We start from the raw sequence: 20797 nt of genomic DNA on the forward strand, positions 1-20797 counted from the left end.
GTACTTTATTGATACCATGCACCTGTTCCAACAATCCCAGTGACAAGATGAATCATGTGACATGGTGTAATAAGCAAGCAAAGCTTTTTTCTTTATGTGTACGAAACCCCCAAAGGAAAGACTTAAATCCCAGATGTCGGTGGACAAAATCTACTGTAGCTATAGAACATCTTGGGATGGAAAAGTGCCTTTAGCGTCCAGGGGCCGAGGACCTGTCATGCAGGTGCCTCCACACCAGCATTTAGTCCCACAGCGGCTCCGGACAATCGTGTTCTTAGGACACCTCGACTGGCCCTGGATGAGAACTTTAATCTAAAATGGAGGGACTGAATCGTGAAGAAAGGTTTGAGGCCGCAGCCATTTTTCAACTCCAGTAATTTGTCCTGTTGTGCCGATGTGAGGGATGATCTTGTTCCTTTGCGCCCCTCCTCTCTCGTTCTTGGAGTTACAGATCGAGCTCGTTGCGCTGTGCAAATATGTCAAACATGTCAGACGGCTTTGACGGACAGTTGTGGCTTGTCAGACAGGAATACCAACCGCCTGCCCTGACCTCCGGCTGGAGCCGTGGGTCCATATTGTCACAAAGCCGCGTTCAGCGCACGTGTTTGGACCTAATTTATGATGGCAACCACCTTATTCATAACTTGCGTGAGTTCTGGGTGCCAACACTTCATTTTTTCTTCCTCTTTCAGCCGAAAAACAGCATTTTAGTCAAATTACATCAATTTCCACAACATTCCATGTTGAAATCTGTTTTAATTGGCCTGATTCTCTCCGTGATTCTGTGGAAATCACTGAGCCCCGAACGCAGCACGCTTCCCGGCACAGTGCAGTCGGTCACGTAGGCAGCGTGCGAGACGTGCTCGTTACGCGTGAAGCACGATCACCACGGCCTGGCGCGGCCAATAAATCTGGACTTGTGAGGCCATTAAGTAAAAGGATCAAAAAATGCAAAGTCGGCACATGTAAACACTGCTGTTATCAATGGCGTTGAAATAACACACAACGGTGCACAACGGGCGACAGTTTTAGCCGAATTGTCACGTCCAAACACACGGCTGCATTGCTGTCAGACAGGTTTAAGGGATTTCTAACCAAACAGGGGTTGGAAAAACCTGTTTGTGCCGTTGTTTCCAGCAGGCTGGATTATCGGGGTGTTTACGGGTCAGACGGCTGCAGCTCACCCAGGACGCCCTCACCAGCACCAAGAGGGCGGAACACGCTACACCTGTGGTTAAATCACAGCACCGGCAGCCTGTGGGTCAAAGAATCCACTTCTTGTCTATAAATCACAGAACGGTCGTGGGCTAAGGTACATTTTAGATTTACTTGTACAAAAGCCTTAGTTATTTATACATTAGTGCATTATTAGTCATATAGACTAAGATAGATATTATGGATATTTTGTTCCACCCCTCCTGTCAGATACATATAGAGTTGTATTGTATGGAGCAGGAGAGTGTGTTTATTTCTTTTTTTATATTTAGTCATCTTTATTGGGACTGTTTTGGCCCAACTGGGAGCGCCACTTTGTCAAGTCCTGATCTGGTTTGATGTGAATGCAGAGTTCTAGGTTTCCGCGCATGTGTTAGACAAGAATCGGAGCGCAATTATTTGCACTTGCTCTCTGCGGGTGCACATGCATGCTTGTGTGGGGCTTTGTACGCTCGTGCACATACTTTCTGTAGCATGTGGTCAGTCTGTGGTTGCGGCAGTGGGAGGGACAGCAGGCAGGCTGATAACAGAGTCTGAAGAGACCTCACATCCACCACCACTATTTTTACCAGGCCCAAAGTGGAGCAAGGGTTGTTGCAATACACACACTCACTCACACACACACACACACACACACGGAGCTGGATGTCTTACAAGAAAACAAAGCCTAAAAAAGGTTTGGCGTACTGACACCCATGATTCATAATCATTTCTCTGGAACATTGATGGTTTATTACTTGATGATGGCAATAACAAAAACTGAGGTCACGCAAGATGATGATGATGATGAAACGACTTGTAATTAGCGTCATCACAGCTTTTGGCCCGTTCCAGCACCAGAACTTCTGCTGGTCCTCAGACAGGCACTTCATTGGAGGGATGAATAATCTGCCTCCACACGGCTCTTGGTGGACCCGTTAGCTCATCCCTGTGCTGTAGCAATGATGTGAATATGCCTCTAAATGTAGTATCTCTTATGAATACTCATTTTCTTTGTTGGATTTCTCTGAATAAATAGAACTCTTGTAATTTGATGGGTAAAAATGAGTCAGCACCGGCTCTCCACGCTGCTGTCGGGTCCTTCTCTTGAATTTAAATCAATCCTCCCTCCTATTCTTTTCAACGTTCTATTTTTTCTCCTCATGTCAGACCAGATTGAGCTGGTTGAGCCTCTCATGCAGGGACTTCCCAAACATGTGGGTGAGTTTAGGCCTGTGGAGTGGGAATGAATGAGGGCCTCGGGCGTTTGTGTAGCTTCACAATCAACCCATTTAATGAGCTGCCTCGTGTCTCTGATCAGATCAACCTGATGTAAAATCAGAACTAATAGCTGCTTTTATTCGCTGGATTTTACAGCCTCCATCAAAGTTGCAGGTGAACTGTTTCCTCACAACTCAAGACAATAAACCTGCCAATTACCTGCAGAAATGCTCCCTGGTAATGCGGCTCCCAGGACTGTTCTTTTGGAAACAGTTTGTTTTTCATGATATTAAACAATAAAACATGATGTCACTGCTCCAACATGTTGCATATTTAACAACATTTATCATTTAAAATTAGTCAGCAGCTCTTTATTGCTGGAAAAGCCCTTCACGGCGAGTCGCAGCGAGAACGCAACCCCACGGGTGTGGGAGCCGTTTGTGTGCGCCGGTGGGTGTTGCCGGGGCATAGAGACTGAAGGAGAAGTGAGAAAGGCAGGTCAGGACTCGGGGACAGGCTTGGTGCTACGTGGTCGGCCCGGTTTTTCCCCATGTTTCCTTCCCTGTACAGCATAATGAATGGCTTCCTACTGGTCTGTGGCCGTGGCCTCAGCTTAAATAGTATACTTACCAAATCCCAGAATACACACTCCAGTCAGTCAGCCAGCCAGCCAGCATCCTGGCCTCCGAATGTTCAAGACCACCTTTCCACCTGCTGCAAACCGTCTCTGTTCCGCACCGTCACATCGGCTGCAGCGGCAGGAATGACTCCAGTGGAACGTACCACTTTTATGTCACCTCACCTCCTGGATGGTTTCTGCAGGTGTTTACGTGACAGTTGGAGTGACTTGTTTCCACCCCGAGTTCCTGAGGGGTCTGACAAGAAGATGGGGGGGTTATGCTGGAAGTGTTGGGTTTTAATCTGACGCAGGCAGCCTGGTGCAACGTTGCGTACTGATATGTTGGAATGGGAGATAAGCTGTAGTAACGATTTAGCCACCACTGCCTCCAGCCTGCCTATAACAGTTAGCGTCTCCTAACATGTTAAATAAAGCTTTTGTATGTTAATTCTTCGGAGTTAAACAAGTCATCTATAATCGGGGTTAGTTGCTCGCTCCTCCAACAACCATAAACATTTATTATCTCATCGTTTATCTTTGCAGCAATGATAGTTAAAGTCCATTTATTTCTTCATCCACTTTGCTGCGTTCAGGTGCAGTTTTCCACAGAGCCCGAGCTGATTTATTCCACTCTGAGGTTTTGGTTCAGGGTTGAAAACATTGATTTTTTTTAAAAATGTTTGTGTGTTGTCACACAGGTCTGAGTGTGTGTTCTTCTCTTTGTGCAGGTGCTGTTTCTGTTGCGTTCCTACCAGACTGACTCGCACAGACCTCTGCCACAAGGAAACGGCATCTGCGAAGCCCTCCATCAGCACATGTGGCTCGCCTCTCGGTAATCCTCACACACACACACACACACACACACACACACACACACTACCCCTCCTGCTTTTCTGACTGGCTCAAAAGAAGAATAGTTCCTTGTCTAATGGTTCATCCCCTTCCTGTTCACGTCTACTGAACGTCCTGCCCCGGCTTCTATTTCAAAGGGAGCGCTTCCTCACCTAAATCAGCCCCCCCCCCACCTCCCCCCCCCACCTCTCGGCCAGGTTGGAAACCTTAAGATTACGCAGATTACCATCAGGGGGTCATCTTTCTGGAAGCCCAGGGTCAGGCCACAGTCTCCGCTCCCCCCAGGGCTGCTGCCCTCCAGAAGCAGCTAAGTCAGGCTTTGCTACACAGACGGGTCGAACCCAGCTGACGCTCCCGGTTCCATTGATCGTTCTTCATTAGACGATGAAGGGAATTCCTGCTCTGCCGTGTCTGCTCTCCATCTGCCTCTGCAGATCTAAGGATAGTGCATGTTAGGAGATTTTGTTCTCTCTCGCTCTCATCCAGAAAAACCGCTAATTTGAAGCAGCCACCTTCCAGAAAACACGGAATGCATTGTTCGTCTAATCTGAGTCAGTGTTGGGTTTTGGCCTCGCGCTGGTTTGTGTCGGGCCTTTCCTGGCTCCAACTGGGTCAGCAGCCTACCAGGAACTGACGCTTCACACTACACCGCATATGTCATATGCTGAGGATTGAACACGCTCCAGCTTATTTTACCGCACCGTCTCAGAGACCTGAACAAGCACACACACACACACACACACACACACACGGTCTCGCTGAAAACACACGTTCTCTGCAGCTATTCTCTGGTGTTCTGTCACGTGTCGTGTCTGTGAAGTGTGCACATAGTAAGTGTGGGGTATGTGTGTCGTCTTAATGTCCAAGTGATGAAATCATGATGTCAAACTCACACTGCATCTCTTGTTCTCTCTCTCTCACACACACACACACACACACACACACACGCACACACACTCCCATTCCGGTCCCTGTCATACCCTTGACACACTGGCCACACATGGCGTTTCAGTTTCTGACACATTCTTGTCAGTCTGTCAGCAGACTTCAGTGTTTCTACACAATTAGCGGCTTAGATGAAAAACAGCATTATTTTGATAAAGAGGAAGAAAACACTGTCTTGTTTACATTTACATTTGACCCAAACACAAATGACTGGGTGAATGATGATGACGACGAAGGATTTGGGTTCTGGAGATGGACACCAGCATAAATGAGCAGAGTTTTCAGAGACCGGGGTGAATACTGTCACCATCAGTCCGAAACACTGAAACAGTCGGGCAAATATCACATCCCAAACCATCCATTTAAGACGTTTGATCCATCTAAAGGGGGCTTGAACAGCTGCTTCAAATCCATAATTGATCAGCGCAGGAAGTGACATCAATCGTCAGAGTCATGCTTCACTTGGACATTGAATGGATTGATTGAGTCGCGGTGACCCAATTCAGTAGTTTTGTGATCAGACAAGCTTCCTTTTGTTTCTCCCCTTCCAGACAGAATAGCTGTGTGGTGACCAGAGGAGCTTTTCTGGATGTTCTAATGTGCCTCTGTGGCCCAAAGATCGGTCTTCTCAACGGTGAGTAGAGACGAGCGCAACGCAAGTGCAGCACAAACCTCAGAAACAGGCCATAATTAACGTCTTGGGCCTTGTTGAGGATTAACGCTAACACGGAAATTACGCCCCCAAACAATGGGATATCTTTTGAAAGGTCAATTGGAGGTCATTTCTCCACAGCCTGCACGTCTCACAGCTCAAGCTGTCCCGTCCGATCAGGACGGGGACGGTTTTGTGCCGACGTGGTACCGATTGTGCGGACAGTTGCTCTGCGAGCGAGTGTGTTCCCTCCATTTGCTGTGAATCCCACGTGGCCTCCGCGAGCGTCTGATCAAATGACAGCGCGGCGCACGCCGGCGAGGCTGTTTCCTGTTAGATTGATTATTGACAGAAGTCAGCTTCATGTCAAGTTCAGAGAAGCCCCCCCCCCAACATGTCTGTGTGTGTACACATGTGTGAAGGTCTGCAGGGGACTTTACAGTGGAAGAATGTGAAACTGAAGGCGAGCCATCTCTGACAGATGGTGGGATTGTGCCTCTGACCCAGTTTGTTGGGAGCGCTGTGCAGAAACGAAACAAGGGGCGTTGGGGGGTTGGGGAGGGGGGGGGGGGGGTGTCACACTTGTGTTTTAGCTCAGCCATGTGCTGAACATATGTTCGACTTGACAGTGGAAATTCCGAGGATTTCTCAAAACAATCTTTAGATTGAGGACTGGGCCGGGCCCGACCTGACTTCTTACGTAACTAAATAACGTCCCTTCAGTTTCCACTGTTCTAAAGCCCCTCTATTATTACCAGGAGCCTTTGGTTTCACCTCCCACCCTCTGCCCTTCCCTGTCCCTCTGTCCCTCTGCCCTTCCCTGTCCCCCTGTCCCTCTGCCCTTCCCTGTCCCTCTGTCCCTCTGCCCTTCCCTGTCCCTCTGCCCATCCCTGTTCCTCTGCCCACCCCTATCCCTCTCTCCCAGTCTCACAAGAATATTTAAAGTAAAACCTACTAATTAAAACACTGAAAAATCCCCTGCAACCAGTTTATTTATCCTCTCTGTCCCACTATAACCAGTCCATCTATCCTCCCTGTCCCGCTATAACCAGTCCATCTGTCCTCCCTGTCCCGCTATAACCAGTCCATTTATCCTCTGTCCCACTATAACCAGTCCATTTACCCTCTCTGTCCCACTATAACCAGCCCATTTACCCCTCTGTCCCACTATAACCAGTCCATTTATCCTCTGTCCCGCTATAACCAGTCCATTTACTCCTCTGTCCCACTATAACCAGTCCATTTACCCTCTCTGTCCCACTATAACCAGTCCATTTACCCTCTCTGTCCCACTATAACCAGTCCATTTACCCCTCTGTCCCACTATAACCAATCCATTTATCCTCTCTGTCCCACTCTAACCAGTCCATTTATCCTCTCTGTCCCACTATAACCAGTCCATTTACCCTCTCTGTCCCACTATAACCAGTCCATTTATCCTCTCTGTCCCACTCTAACCAGTCCATTTATCCTCTCTGTCCCACTATATCCAGTCCATCTGTCCTCTCTGTCCCACTATAACCAGTCCATTTACCCTCTGTCCCAGTATAAACCACTATAACTTTGCTTGAATCAGTACACCAGTCCAAAACTGTAAAGGTCAAAAGGTGGAATTTTAGTGTTCACATCGTCTCCCAACTGAAACCAGTTCACAACCCATTTAACACCATCCTTCCCCAGCAGCATCTGTTCTTACATTTGTGAAACAAGGATATCTCTGTTTTCTTCTGACACTAAAACAGCAGAGGTTGAGTCTGGCTGGGGGGGGTGGGGGGCAGGGGGGGTCCTCATGGATCAAATGGCTGCATCAGGGAAAAGTGCACAAAGGGGAGAAAGTTGCTGTGCTCAGAACTGAGAAGTTCCTCCTGATGCAAGAAGAATACATTTATTAAAGAAAATTGAGTTATTCAGCTATTCACAGCACTGCAGCACTTTGTGGAGAACATGGACGTAACTCCATCATCCCCAGACATGAGGACACCAAAAGCTTCTCTGTGGGGACCCAGTTCAACCACCATTCCATGGAAACCACCAAGGTGATGAGTTAGATGTTAATTACACCTCTGTTAAAAGATGTTTGATAGAACCCTGTCAGGTACTGGGAGAGAGAGGATAAATGGACTGGTTATACTGGGACAGAGAGGGTAATAGACTGGTTATACTGGGACAGAGAGGGTAATAGACTGGTTAGAGTGGGACAGAGAGGGTAAATGGACTGGTTATAGTGGGACAGAGAGGGTAAATGGACTGGTTAGAGTGGGACAGAGAGGGTAAATGGACTGGTTTACTGGGACAGAGAGGGTAAATGGATGGTTAGAGTGGGACAGAGAGGGTAAATGGACTGGTTATAGTGGGACAGAGAGGGTAAATGGACTGGTTAGAGTGGGACAGAGAGGGAAATGGACTGGTTATACTGGGACAGAGAGGATAAATGGACTGGTTATACTGGGACAGAGAGGGTAAATGGACTGGTTATACTGGGACAGAGAGGGTAAATGGACTGGTTATAGTGGGACAGAGAGGGTAAATGGACTGGTTAGAGTGGGACAGAGAGGGTAAATGGACTGGTTATACTGGGACAGAGAGGTAAATGGACTGGTTATACTGGGACAGAGAGGGTAATAGACTGGTTATACTGGGACAGAGAGGGTAAATGGACTGGTTATACGGGACAGAGAGGGTAAATGGACTGGTTAGAGTGGGACAGAGAGGTAAATGGACTGGTTATACTGGGACAGAGAGGTAAATGGACTGGTTATACTGGGACAGAGAGGGTAAATGGACTGGTTATAGTGGACAGAGAGGGTAAATGGATGGTTAGAGTGGGACAGAGGGTAAATGGACTGGTTATACTGGGACAGAGAGGGTAAATGGACTGGTTATACTGGGACAGAGAGGGTAAATGGACTGGTTATAGTGGGACAGAGAGGGTAAATGGACTGGTTATAGTGGGACAGAGAGGGTAAATGGACTGGTTATAGTGGGACAGAGAGGGTAAATGGACTGGTTATAGTGGGACAGAGCTGACCACTTCCTTTTCTCATACGGCTCTTCTCAGTCTGAGCTCCATCCAAACTGTTTCCCAGAACAATCCTGCTATTACACGTGACAGTGGTCAGCAGACTATTGTAATAACTGTAATAATTGTAATAACTATTCGCTCCATAGTTTCAGCACATTCGCAGACACACATTGACGCGGAGCCGCTTCCCGTGTCCTCGGCACATCTGCAGCCTCACACCGTTTGTGTTCTTCATATCTGAACGTGTCTGAGTGGGTTTATAGACGCGCTGCAACGTTCAGACCCTCCGCCTGTGTCAGCTGAGGCCATTGGGCATCTCCAGAAATGGAGGCTCGCTGCAGATCATCACGTCCCTCCTTCCTCCCAGTCACTGTCCTGTCCACATGTGGCTGCCCCGTCCTGTCCACGCGTGGCTGCCCCGTCCTGTCCACGCGTGGCTGCCCCGTCCTGTCCAAGTGTGGCTGCCCCGTCCTGTCCAAGTGTGGCAGAGTAGAAATTAACGATGGCAGCAGGAACCTTCCCAACTCTGTCTAATCAAGCAAGATTTGACATTAAGGACCCGACTAGTTCAACCTTGAGACTCACAAAAACATGCTACCATAGTGAGGCTTTATGGTCGAGACTCGTGAACCCCCCCCCCCCCCACCCGCCCCCCACCTATAAAGTCCTAACGTGCGGTTTGAGCTCGGCTCTTGAAAATGGGTCAGATGCAAAAATCATCACTGTGGAAGTTTCCCAGAGAACCGCGGAGATACGTTTGGATCATCAACGGCAGATGAAAGCCGTGGGTCAGTTTTAAGGCTCTCACACACACACACACACACACGCACACACACACACACACACACACACACACTCCGAGCGTGTCTGGGGTTTGTTTTTCACAGTGGGGCTAATGACGGTGGAAACTGATGTAAAATCCAGCTGTGTGCTTGCACTGGAGAGCACGTGCACGTGTCTAGATGAGGTCTAGCTTAACACAGCAAACCGTGTTTACTGCCCGTCTTAAACTGGGCGGTAGGCGGTTCTAATGAAGTCCCAGTGAGCACCCAGACGGTCCAGTGTGCTCCCAGCAGTCTGACCCTGACCAGACTGTCCTGCTTTATCCCCACGTCTTCATCAGCTCATCTTCATCAAATGTAAATGGTCATGTTGGAGTTTTTGGTGAAGCTCCACGTTGGTCTCCCGGGTCGGAGCTGCTGGTTGATCCAAACCAGATGTGATGGTTGCGTTGGTTTGAATTCGTGACCCCGCGCTGTAAAACAGGCAGCCACGCATAAATATTTTACACGCAGGAACACGTGACGCGGCCACGAAAAGTCGCCGGTTTCAGCCGTGACACATATTTGTTGCGCCGGTTTTATATCGGGTGGTCTATAAACATGGCGGTTCCCCGTTGGCAGAAGCCGAAAGACTGACCGCACCAATTAGGTCGCATTGGAGAAGGTTTGTGTTTATACTTGAGAAATATGGGATGTGGGATTGTTGGACCTTAGAGCGTTCTCCTGTAGGTCGCTACGCTTCCCTCTGGTTCCTTTCAGAACAGTTTAGCTGCTGATGACATCAGATTGGTGCATTTTAAAACGCGCCCCACAAATATTCCTCTTCTGGAAACAAACTAGCAAAGATTACACCTGTTCTGCTGTTAATATAGCTGATAACAGAACACACTTTTAGCTAGTTTTAGCTATATTGAGTGTTGTTATTGTTCAACATGTAATAGTAATAATGGTAGTAATAAAATTGGTGGCTAAATTGGTGCTTTATAAATCAAATCGAGTTTTGAACATGCGCCTGTTTTTGTCATTAAGTTTTCTTTGCTACACTTCCTGTTCAATTGCTATTTAACGGCTCAAGACAAAACATAACCAGAATTACGTTTTATTATTATCATAAAATGTATTAAGTGCATGAACGGACATAGAGCATTTTATTTTCTGAGGTTTTGCGGCTGCGTGGCTGCAGATCATGCTGTAACAAATGAGCATTAGACTAGACTAAGGGAATATTGTCTCACTCTCTCTAAAAATAAATGCTGCACACTTGATTAATGCAAAAATGAGCCGTGTCAAACTATATCATTGTTCAACGCTTCACTTTATACGGCGATGCAGTCGAGAACGAGTCTGTTTTTGAAGCTTCATGTGATTGTAGAATGCTTTTTTTTGTCCAAACGTCTGGAAAAGGAATACAGAAATACAGATATTGATGAGCCCAAAGGAGCTTTTCTCCTTCACATGCCGAATTCACATTTTATTAGGTGTTAAAATACACTGGATAAAAGGTAAACAGTGTATTTATGATGAAGTTCTGTTCCGGAAAGAGTCTGAAACCCAAAAAGTAGCACGGCCGGAGCTCTGTTGCTTTTTAAAGATGGAATTGGGACGAATCAGAAAGTACTTGCTGGAATTCAGAGCAGAACGGATCAGTTGTGGTCCGTCGCTGGGCCTGACAACAGTACCGGGATCCCATCAAACTGTTATATATAGAGCCACATGCTTTACAGGTCCCTTCTTCACCCTGGACCTGCCTTTGGTTGCTTTTAGGAGTCTATAAATCTGTGAAAGTGCATTTAAAGGAGCCGATCTAAGCTCTTGGCCAGCAACGCGCACGAGCACAGCGCACTGAACGACCTCCGCTCTCCTGATCACCATCGCTGAGCCAGCCGTCCCTCCGCAGTTTCCTGAAATATCAACTCGTAATCAGGATTTAATGGAGTCTGGCTGGTGTCCAGTTGCAGGTTTGCGCTCAGGCAGCATGAAGAGACGGAGAGATTTGGATAAACACAGCTGTGGGAAAACAATAGCTCCTCATGAGCAGACATGTGCAGCGGCACTAAACATGGCCTCCGCAGGGACGCCGCACAGTCCCGCCCCTCCGTGTGGTCTTTCACGCTCTCTATTTTAATAAAGGACATCATAAAAACAGCTTTACACCCCGCGCTCTTATGCTTTTCCACTTTCTTTGCCATATGCTCTTGTTTTATTCTACTACTGACTGACTTCCTTATTCATTTTCTGACTTTTTTTTATCTGTTTATTTATGTTGATTCCGTTATGTTCTCCTTTCTTGTCACCTTTCTTGGTTTTGCTTTCCTTTCCTTCCCTAAACCATTTCTTCCTTTTTTAAACAGTGTGATTCATAGAAGTCTTACTGTTAAAGGAAACTGAAAGTTTGTCTTTTGTGGTCGAGAGTTTTGGGCAGGAATCAGGATCCGTCCCGTAAGAACCATTTATCTGATCCGTGTGCTCCGCCTTTGTTCGATATATGTCAGGGTTTTTAAGTTGTCGATGTCACTGTCATCCCCTCGCCGCCTATGTCATTACTGTTCCCCCACCCGTACCCCCAATCTACCCACCCACCATTATAGCGATTAAGGTATGCTTAGTTGGCCCCTGAACCCCCTTTGAGGATCAGGTTCCATGGTAACCTGGCCCGTCTCCACGGTTTCCCAGTCCGTCTCCGGAGGAATGTGGCATTTCCCGCTCTTTTGTCAAGCCATATTTTGAATGGTGCTGCGCTGCCAGATTGAGTTGCACATTTCATAACCTGTGTGTACGTGCGTGCGTGTGTGTGTGTGTGTGTGTGTGTGTGGGGGGGGGGGTGCTGAGTCTTGGACTGATACTGTAGGGAGGAGCTGCTTTTTCAGGGTGTCAAGTTCCACTGCAGTTGCCCTGATTCAGGATTTTGTTTGCGTGTAAATGTGTGCACGTCTGTCAGGAGGGAGGAGTGTGTTCACAGGTGGTGCTGTGGGACGTCCATGGGCATTTCCAAACAGACAGTGACACAGCGTCCCTATAAAAATGAAAATAGAAGCCAACAGAGGACACTGGTTTCTCCAGGCCAGCCTGTTGTCTGCAACTGCTTGATTCACAGATGGTGTGTGTGTGTGTGTGTGTGTGTGTGTGTTTGATTTAGGACAGTCATGACAAGCATTAGAGAAAAGGAAAAACAAAGGCACCAACATAACTTAATTTAGAAGCTGTTGGCACCGTTTTAGTTTTTAGTCTGTGAAGTAATAAAAGTTTGAGGTTTACACATAAAAATGAGAAGATTCGTCATTCAAGAAGCATGAAAAAAGGATCACAGCAGTGTTTGATGCTGTCTGTCCCACTCTAACGTCGCATTAACCCGCTGTTAACGCCAAAACGTCTAATTGAGAATGGCTTCATGTGGAGACTTCCTGCTCTGGGGTGAATTTAAACGCCCTCACGGCCTCTCCTGGAGGACTTCCTGCTGGGTACATGGAGGTTAGCATGGTTAGCTTTACCTTTAGAAGGCACGTGGCAGCGGTGGTGTTCAGGGCAGCCTTTTAGTCTATTGATGTAACATTATTGTTGGCAGGTTTGGAAGTTGGTGCCCTCCGTCGGGACGCGCTGTCCATTCTTATGACCTCGGAGCTTGTCGACTCCAGGAAGACCCCCTCCAGTTCCCTGGGACCTGGCAGCACCCAGTACCTTCTCAGCCTGGCCCGGGTGGCTCTGAGCGCCAGCGTGGAAATCCCAGAGCTGTGGGGGAACCCTGAGCTTCCGGGCCAGCTCCTGCAGCATCTCCTAGCGTGCCCGGACTACGAGGTGCGAGAGCTCACGCTGGAGCAGGTTCTGAAGAGGCTGCTGGAGGAGGAGGAGGATGTGAGGAGGCCCGAGTGGCTGGACGAGACCACCCAGTCTCATCTGACCAGCTTGGCTCTTTGTGAGACACACCCACGGTGTCTGGCCAAGGTGAGAACACACTCACACACACACACACATGCACAGACACGCCCTGCCCGATAGGATGGAGTTTACTGTCGAGGTTTGTGTCTGCTTGTTTTGTAGGTGTGTTTGTGAGCTACTCCTGCTTGACTCTTTCCTCTTTCTGCCACTTGCACCTGGTCTTTTCTTTTGGAAGCATCGCTTCTCACTGTGATGGCAGATAAGCCGAGTTTTATACGTAGAAATGAGCTCCCCTGTTTGGTGGAGCTCATGGCTGCTGGGGCCGATGAGCTGACTGCACGTCTGTACGTGCGCTCCAGCAGATGTTCCTCTGCTTTGTGTCTTCGGCTCTGAATTCTTTGCTCCTTAACGGGCCAGCCGTTAATGTTTAGAGCCTCCCCTGCACCAAGGACGCCCTGACCCAGCAGGTCTGTTGCCATAGGTTACCGTGGACTCGGATGAAACATTTTGGGGGAGGAATAGCGGGACAGGCGTTACAGGCCAATGCTGTAATATGCAACCCTTGCTTCGTGCGCCATGATAGTGACGAGAGCAAATGAATAGAGAATATAAAACGGGTGATAATCATCAATCATCGGGCCCCTCTGGCATCGTCTCCTGCCTCTGAACCGCGTGTAACAAACTTCATGTTCTGTATATAATGGATGAAGCCATCTGTCACCCTCACGCAGTATCAAGCAACAAAAACTGATTTACACTTATTCCTTTTATAATTCAGATGTAGGATGTACGGTGCTGCTGATTTTCTGCTCCCTGGATTCATTTGCTACAACGCTGACGGTGTAGCCAGAGAGGGGGCGGAGCCTGTTACTCGACGAGCACGTGGGTGATGTTTTACAGAGAAATCACAGTTCTAGCAGATGAACTCCCAGATCACAACAGCTGGTTTGTTTCTAGAAGTCTGGACATGGTCCATATGGTTGTTTGTGCACATCTTCAGGGTTTGTGGAATACTCACTGTGATCTTAAGGACATTTTCTCCAAGTGCTACGTCTAAACAACAGCAAATAAAGCTTAAAAATATGAATGTGAGCAAATTCTTTCCGGTAAGAATTTGGTCATGGAGTTCCAGAAATGAGACTCTGAGTGTGGAATTAAAATTCCTGCAGCCGCCCCAAAATCAGCGATTCGGCCCACTGCTCAGCGTCTCCCAGTCCTCTGTTGACGTCCGTCCAGGACAATGTGGAATCTGGTCAACAAACAACAACGCACACTTTTGGCAGTGGAAATATAAACGCTCTGAGATCCCAAACACGCTCCCCAACACGTGATCGTGTCCATATTATATGCTTTAATAATCACTATTATCCTCATGTTAGTAACAATAAGAAGCTCTTTTCTAAAAGACTCAAGTTCAACATTTAAAAAGAACCCATCTAATCCCATTCCTTATGCGTTCTAATTCCAGAATTTCCAGAAAATAGAGAAATCGATCCTTTATTTTGTGTGTGCGTGCGTGTGTTCGCGCAGGGCGGGCGTCGCCGTGTATTGGCATGTTCCAGCGCTGCGTTTTCGAGCGACGGTGTATATTTTAGTTTGAGGGGAGTGCAGAGTGTTGCAGGACAGGAGCTCATTAAAGTAGCTTGTAAAAGTCTGAAGCGGCGGAGCAGCGCGGAGCAGCTGGGATGGACGGAGAAGTGAAAACAGTCTAGCTTTTTCTGCCCTGAACCAGTGGAGACGAAAAGGTTAAACAAGACTGGCCAGATGTAAGGTCAAAGGTCAGGACTGACCCCACAGGAGCCTCGTTTTAAGGCTCTAAAAGAGAAATAATCATCATTCAGATGAGCAATAGTAATGTTCTTTAAACAGGCCTCAATATAAGAAGGTGCTGCAGGTCTGTAACCATGGTTACGCTGGGTACGTGGAGGAGCTGACCGTGGTGGAAATACCTCAAGGAGCCACCTCAGGGCAGGCTTTGACCATCATTTTGTGTCTGTCTTCTCGTAGGTGCTCACGGTGCTGTCGGTGCTGCTCCGCACCTCTGAACTCCAGTGGAGCGACGGCGTCAGGACTCTGTCCCAGGAGGAGGCCCTGCTGCACCTTCTCGCTCTGGCTGAGAAGTCCTCGCACAGGTCAGAGAGCCGACACCACCTGATTGCTACTGTCACTCCAAAGGCCCCTCAGGTGTTGCGGTTCAGTTAGACGCAGCTTTGCCCCGTTAAACGTGTTCAGGATGAGATGTTTTTGTCTTGGGAGATGTTCCTCAGCTCCTCCAGGTTTGGTTCTTGACAGTTAAGGTTGTTGGGGCAGCAAATAGACCTCACAAGCCTAAATAACAAGCTATTTGAAGTATAGACACAAGTGTAACAAGGTGAGTGCGTTCAAATGTGATCGTTGATGGAGAGTGGAGAGAAGGTTCCTGGTGCGGGACGCTTCACCTGGGCTCATTTCACCACCAGGCTGTGTTCTGCTGTGAGCGACACACACCTCCATTGCTGTACTTTTCTTACGCTGACAAGAGAATACAGGCTCGAATAAAGATTGGATTACAAAGACTTTGGGCCCTGTAAAGCCTTTTCCTGGCCACCGTCTCTAGACCGGGGGGATCTACTTTCCCTTGGAGCAGCCCCAGGGTTGTGATTAGAGCGGGGGAGGGGTGAGATTGGGTTGCCGGCCGCCCCTGTCGCTGTGAAATTGAATGGCTCTTGGACTATTGTGATCCATATTGCAGGAGTGAGTACCAGCACACTTCTTTTGTGGATTTGAAATCAATACCGTTGAGCGACGCGGGCGCCGTTGGGGGCGTCGGAGGGCCTAATGTGGAAAGTTTCAGGTTGACCACTTCACCACAGATTAAAGGGCAGGTCCATATCTTATCGAGGTCGGTTCCCGAAGAACGGTGTTTCTAAGCTGGTGTCGTGGTTGTGTGTTGCAGTGAGGAGCTGAGCTGCGCCGCTCTGACGCTGGTCTCCCAGCTGGTGGTGAACCAGCTCGCCACCTCTCAGGTAAGGACCCGTGGGGTAGCGCAACCCCGCCTGTCTTAAAATGACATTTCCGTTGAATATTTGGCTGTTTCCAGGGCGACGCTGCAGTCGCTGGCTTACGTAGGTGGGGGGAGCTGGTGTGTTCGTGCTGCGGCGAGGAGCGGCCCAGCGAGGTCAAACTGGCGACCGCCAAGGTGCTGGTCAGCTGCACAGGAAGTGTGTTGAGCAGCCCTCAGCTGCCACTGGGTGAGTGTCGGGGGACGTACCTGCCATCAAAAGCGGCGCCGAGGTTCGGTTTTAAAGGCGCCGTCTCCGCGTGCGACAGGTCTGCCCGCCACGCTGTCTTTGTGGAGGAGCCTGTTCACGCTGCTGCAGGACGAGGACCAGGACGTCCGCGCCGCCGCCGCCGACTTCATCTCCACGCCGGCGTCTCCTCTCAGCGCAGGTACGCACGGAACGGCGAGACATCCACAGCAAAGGTCATTCAATTCGATTCCTTTTTTGTTTTTTTTCGTCCTCGCACACAAGTCTGAGGGTTCAAAGCCGCCGCCGGCCGCCACGGTGCCGCTTCCGCTCCCCACGCCGCTCACTTCCTGTGTTTTCCGCAGCCTTCTTGAGGAGCCACCCTTATTGTGTCTGTTAGCACCGATAGTATCTGGCAGCGTAACACAAGAGTGAAAACATGTCCTCAAATGTCTCCTAGCAACACTGTTTGTGGCCTTAAGAGCAGAGTCATGGGGGAAGACTCAACAGCAGGACGATCACTTCAGCTTCTTTTTCTGACCACATTTTTTTTATCACTTCTGTGTTTACCGAAAAACTAAAGTTTTCCTCTCAAGCAAGAGTGTGTTTGAAGATACAATGTCCCCCGGAAACCCGGTTAAAAGTGTTTTGAAAGCAGCATTGTGTATGTTATCCATACGTGTTTATGTATGTTTAGCTCGACGGGGTCAGATAAGCTAGCAGCTAACAGCTAGATGGGATCTGAACAGCTGCCTGAAGATGGAAAGATAGAAGAGAGCACAATAGGCATAATTGAAGTCCTTCTGTGTCATCTACCTTGCTGGGATTAGACTTGTGTGAGGCTCCAATCCGTGAATTCTTCTTCACAGCAACGGCGAGAAGAATTGAGATTAGGAGCTGATCGATTCTGCCTGAAAGGATCCTGGAAAAGAGAGTTGGAACCTTCCTGGAAGTAGCGGCAACTGATGATTGTGACTGTAGAGAGGCAAAACTTCCAGATGGAAAATGTCATTTTTCTGCCTTAAACACTTAAGTGGTGTTTCTAAAATTAAACCCAGGAAAAGTGAGGACATTTTAGGACTTGGCCAGCGTCGGCATGTGATGAAGTCACCACGACCGCTCTTCTCAAAGAGAACATTTTTCGGAGTTCAGCTGCATTTTGCCAGCAAATGACCCGAGCGAGCCTCAGCTGGAGTTTGTCTCCGATGAAAAGACTTTCAGCCCTTTTCCTTTCTCCTGATACAGCAGGTGCACGTTCAGGTGATCGCCTGCTTCAGGTGGTCTACGCCATGATAATTACGGCCCTGCTCTTTCTGGTCTTTCATCACATTTGGCTCAAATATCCGTTTGTTCTCAAGGACAAAAGCTAAAGCTACTGTAGCCTTTCTCACACCTTTTACTCACATTCCAGTTCCATCCCGTTCTCTGCTCGTGCAACAGGAAAGAACAGCCTCAGTTCAAAACTATTTAATCAAACTGACCATCTGCTGCATAACGGGAACATTAAATTATCGTCTTATTGTCCAATTTTGTCCCCATCCTGTGGTTTTCATTTGTCACGTGTGACTCAGAACCCACTCAACCAGCCGCTCCCGCCTTAAAGTTCTGGAACCGGCTGGCCAGCACAGATCAGACGGCGAGATGCTCGGGTGTCGTGATGTTCTGGGGAAATAAACAAAGACGGTGTGAAGAGGAGCTTTCATTGCTGTGACATTACACTATCTTTGTGTTGAAGAAGCTAATGATACTGTGTGTGTGTTTTTCCCGTCCCCTCCCAGCCTGTGTGTGTGTGTGTGTGTGTGTGTGTGTGTGTGTGTGTGTTTTACGACTGCCGTTGCAGAGTCAAGTGTCTGAGGTGTTAGCAGTTTCAGATGGAGTTGACGACTTCTGAGCCTTTGATATGGACGACAGGCAGAGATGTGAGAACAGAGCGGGAGAGACTCACAAAAGCATCACCTGCTAATGGCACGGGGTGTGTGTGTGTGTGTGTGTGTGTGTGTGTTGGGGGGGGGCAGTTTAAAAGATGTTTTTTTGGAGTAAATTGCATCACAAGCTCGTCAATCAAAGCGAAGCTACAAAACTGCTACAAGCTCAAAGAAGGCAAGTTTGCCTCGGCTACATTTGGCTCTTCTTGCCTGAGCTGTGAACTACATGGAGCCATTGTCTGGGACAGGAAGAGCTAAAGTAATTTAACCCCCCCTCAACCAGCATCAACACCACCACCCACCAAAAATGCCTCTCCGCTAATTAGGTTTGACAGCAGACAGACAGACAGACATCAGTTCATTGTGAGTTTTTTCTCTCACACCATTGAATGTCATAGTTCCTGGCTCCCCTTGCTCTTGCTTTACATATGTGTGTGTGTGTGTGTGTGTGTAAATATATATATATGCACACACACACATTATACCTCTAGGTTTCTGTCCTGTTTTTGTGGTCCAGTTAAAGAATGCAGCCTCACATTCCAGCATGTTTTCCTGCCATTTTCAGTGAACCATTATCAACGCAGAGTAACCCAATTTGCTCACACACACACACACACACACACACACACACACACACACACAGACACACAGTTCATTCATTTACAGTGGGTGACGCAGATGAATGGAGGTAAATGAGCTAAGGCATCGGTCCCATTTTAGCGCCCCAGTCTCTCCACCATTAAAGCCAGTTCCCACTGGAGGAGGCCAGTCCCTCGGAGCAGAGGCAGGGAACCACGGAGGGAGGCGTTGCCCTGATCAGCAACACCGACGTGCAGCGAGATGTTCCAAACCCGCTCACTTCCTCCTCATCTTTGGGCCAAACTCGGTGGCATCGGGACAGTTTTCAACGCTGATGTTGCCTCTAAAGACAGGGAAGCGATTCAGTTAGATCAGATATTTTTCATATATTTTCAGTAAAAGCCCAACTTTTTAAATCAGGAATCACTTTTTTTCATCAAATCTGTTACTGGACATTGAGACAGCCAATCACACGCTGACCGAGTTAGCAGCAAATGCTTCAAGTGTTCCCAAACAGTCAGGATCCAATATGATTTCCTGTTATTCAAATTCAGGTTTCCTGTTGCTGTCTCCATCCCAGTGTCTTGTGTCCCTCACCAGAGGACGCCGGGGCTATAAAACGTGTGTTTTGATTTCACACCCCCCCCCCCACTTCCTGGTGTCTTGGCTCCACTGTAGCGTCTGAACAACTTGTTCTCTGATTCCTGTGTGAGCGAGGAGGAATGCTCGTTCACGCTGATGGACTGGATCTTCTCTGGGCGCAGGCTGGGACCTGCAGCAGATGTGTGCGCTCCCGTTAAGATAAAAGTCCAGATCGGCGTTCCCAGAGCAGCAACTATCCACAGGAAGACAGAAGGGAATACTGTTAGCATCCTTAGCTAGTAGAAGCAACATGCTAACGTGTTGAAGTTGCACGGATCTGTGACCGTGAGCGTGTACTGGTCCAAAAGCCTCCTTTGCTGATCCAGAGGAGACTGAGAGCCTTGACAGGAATGTCAGAACCATGGAAACGGAGAATTCTGCCTTCCAGGATGGAACTGGAAGGCAGCATAGAATAGATAGGACAGATGTCACCTCGCGTGGTGGGAAACTTGCTCCTCCAAGTAGATGTATCCAGATGTTGGTGCATTTCTACAGATATTTGTGTCATTGTGGTCTTCACGGCCTTCGGGCTGATGCTCCGAGTGTAGAAGCGCTGCCTTCATGGACCTTCTGCAAGTTCCAGCCTCCAGTGGTACAGTTGAATTAATCAATTCTGCATGTTGCTGGATTATCATTGGAAACAGTAACGAGGGGAGCGTGGACAGTGTTACTTCACTGTCCTGACAGCCCCTGTAGCCTCCTCCTGGTCTGGGGTTTTGCACTTTTTGGGCGATTCTGGTTCTTCTAGCCAACGTGAAGCTGGATCAAAGCTGGTTTCTTTTCAGCTGATCTGCACCAATCGCTGATTCCGTGTTTTCAAGGGTGCCTTCCATGACCGCGGGGATCTGGGCCTTCCCGAAACGGTTTCCCTGTGAAGGAATCTTCTCCGTCTCGGGCGGCAGATCTTTGTCCAATTCCGAGAAAAACAGTTCCTTTTCCTGCTGCAATAGAATTTCGACCAAGGCTAAAAATCCTCCTTGGGTTTAAAAATAAACCTGCTCTGAAGCAGAATGGAGCCTCTGTTACACTGTTTCCAGGAGCAGGACAAGGTTAAGTTTTTCCCTTACTTTCTTCCCAACAGACGACGAGCGTGCCAGGGAGGGTGTGCTGCTGGATGCCAACTGCACACACACACCCACGCGCGGACGCGTGCACGCGCACGTGCACAAGCAGGCCCTCTCCCATTCACTAACTGCCGCTGATATTGTATTTGCAGAGATTTTTCTTTTCTGTGTGAACTCATCGAGTCCTCGGACGCCAACAG

General features: G+C 48.4%; 1 protein-coding gene and 1 long non-coding RNA gene across 8 annotated transcripts in view; one reads left to right on the forward strand and one right to left on the reverse strand.

Moving 5' to 3' along the window:
• thada (THADA armadillo repeat containing) overlaps positions 1-20797 on the forward strand; it is a 53425-nt gene that overhangs the window by 30159 nt on the left and 2469 nt on the right. For 4 of the 7 annotated variants that reach the window (XM_057046939.1, XM_057046940.1, XM_057046938.1 and 1 more), the window contains 7 exons: positions 3763-3866; positions 5383-5465; positions 12850-13226; positions 15168-15292; positions 16096-16165; positions 16240-16390; positions 16470-16589. In XM_057046939.1, the coding sequence (XP_056902919.1) occupies positions 3763-3866; positions 5383-5465; positions 12850-13226; positions 15168-15292; positions 16096-16165; positions 16240-16390; positions 16470-16589 (1030 nt within the window). Of the gene's footprint in view, positions 1-3762; positions 3867-5382; positions 5466-12849; positions 13227-15167; positions 15293-16095; positions 16166-16239; positions 16391-16469; positions 16604-17958; positions 18362-20797 lie in introns of all 7 variants that reach the window. The other 3 variants (XR_008952595.1, XR_008952596.1, XM_057046943.1) reach the window with 3 other exon arrangements.
• On the reverse strand, positions 17766-19887 carry LOC130533491 (uncharacterized). The gene is made up of 2 exons (XR_008952597.1): positions 18977-19887; positions 17766-18049 (listed from the first exon to the last, which is right to left on the reverse strand). It is a non-coding gene; the product is annotated as an uncharacterized LOC130533491 (long non-coding RNA).

This window comes from Takifugu flavidus, chromosome 11 (assembly GCF_003711565.1).
Source record: "Takifugu flavidus isolate HTHZ2018 chromosome 11, ASM371156v2, whole genome shotgun sequence".
In the NCBI taxonomy this organism is placed as follows: Eukaryota; Metazoa; Chordata; class Actinopteri; order Tetraodontiformes; family Tetraodontidae; genus Takifugu; species Takifugu flavidus.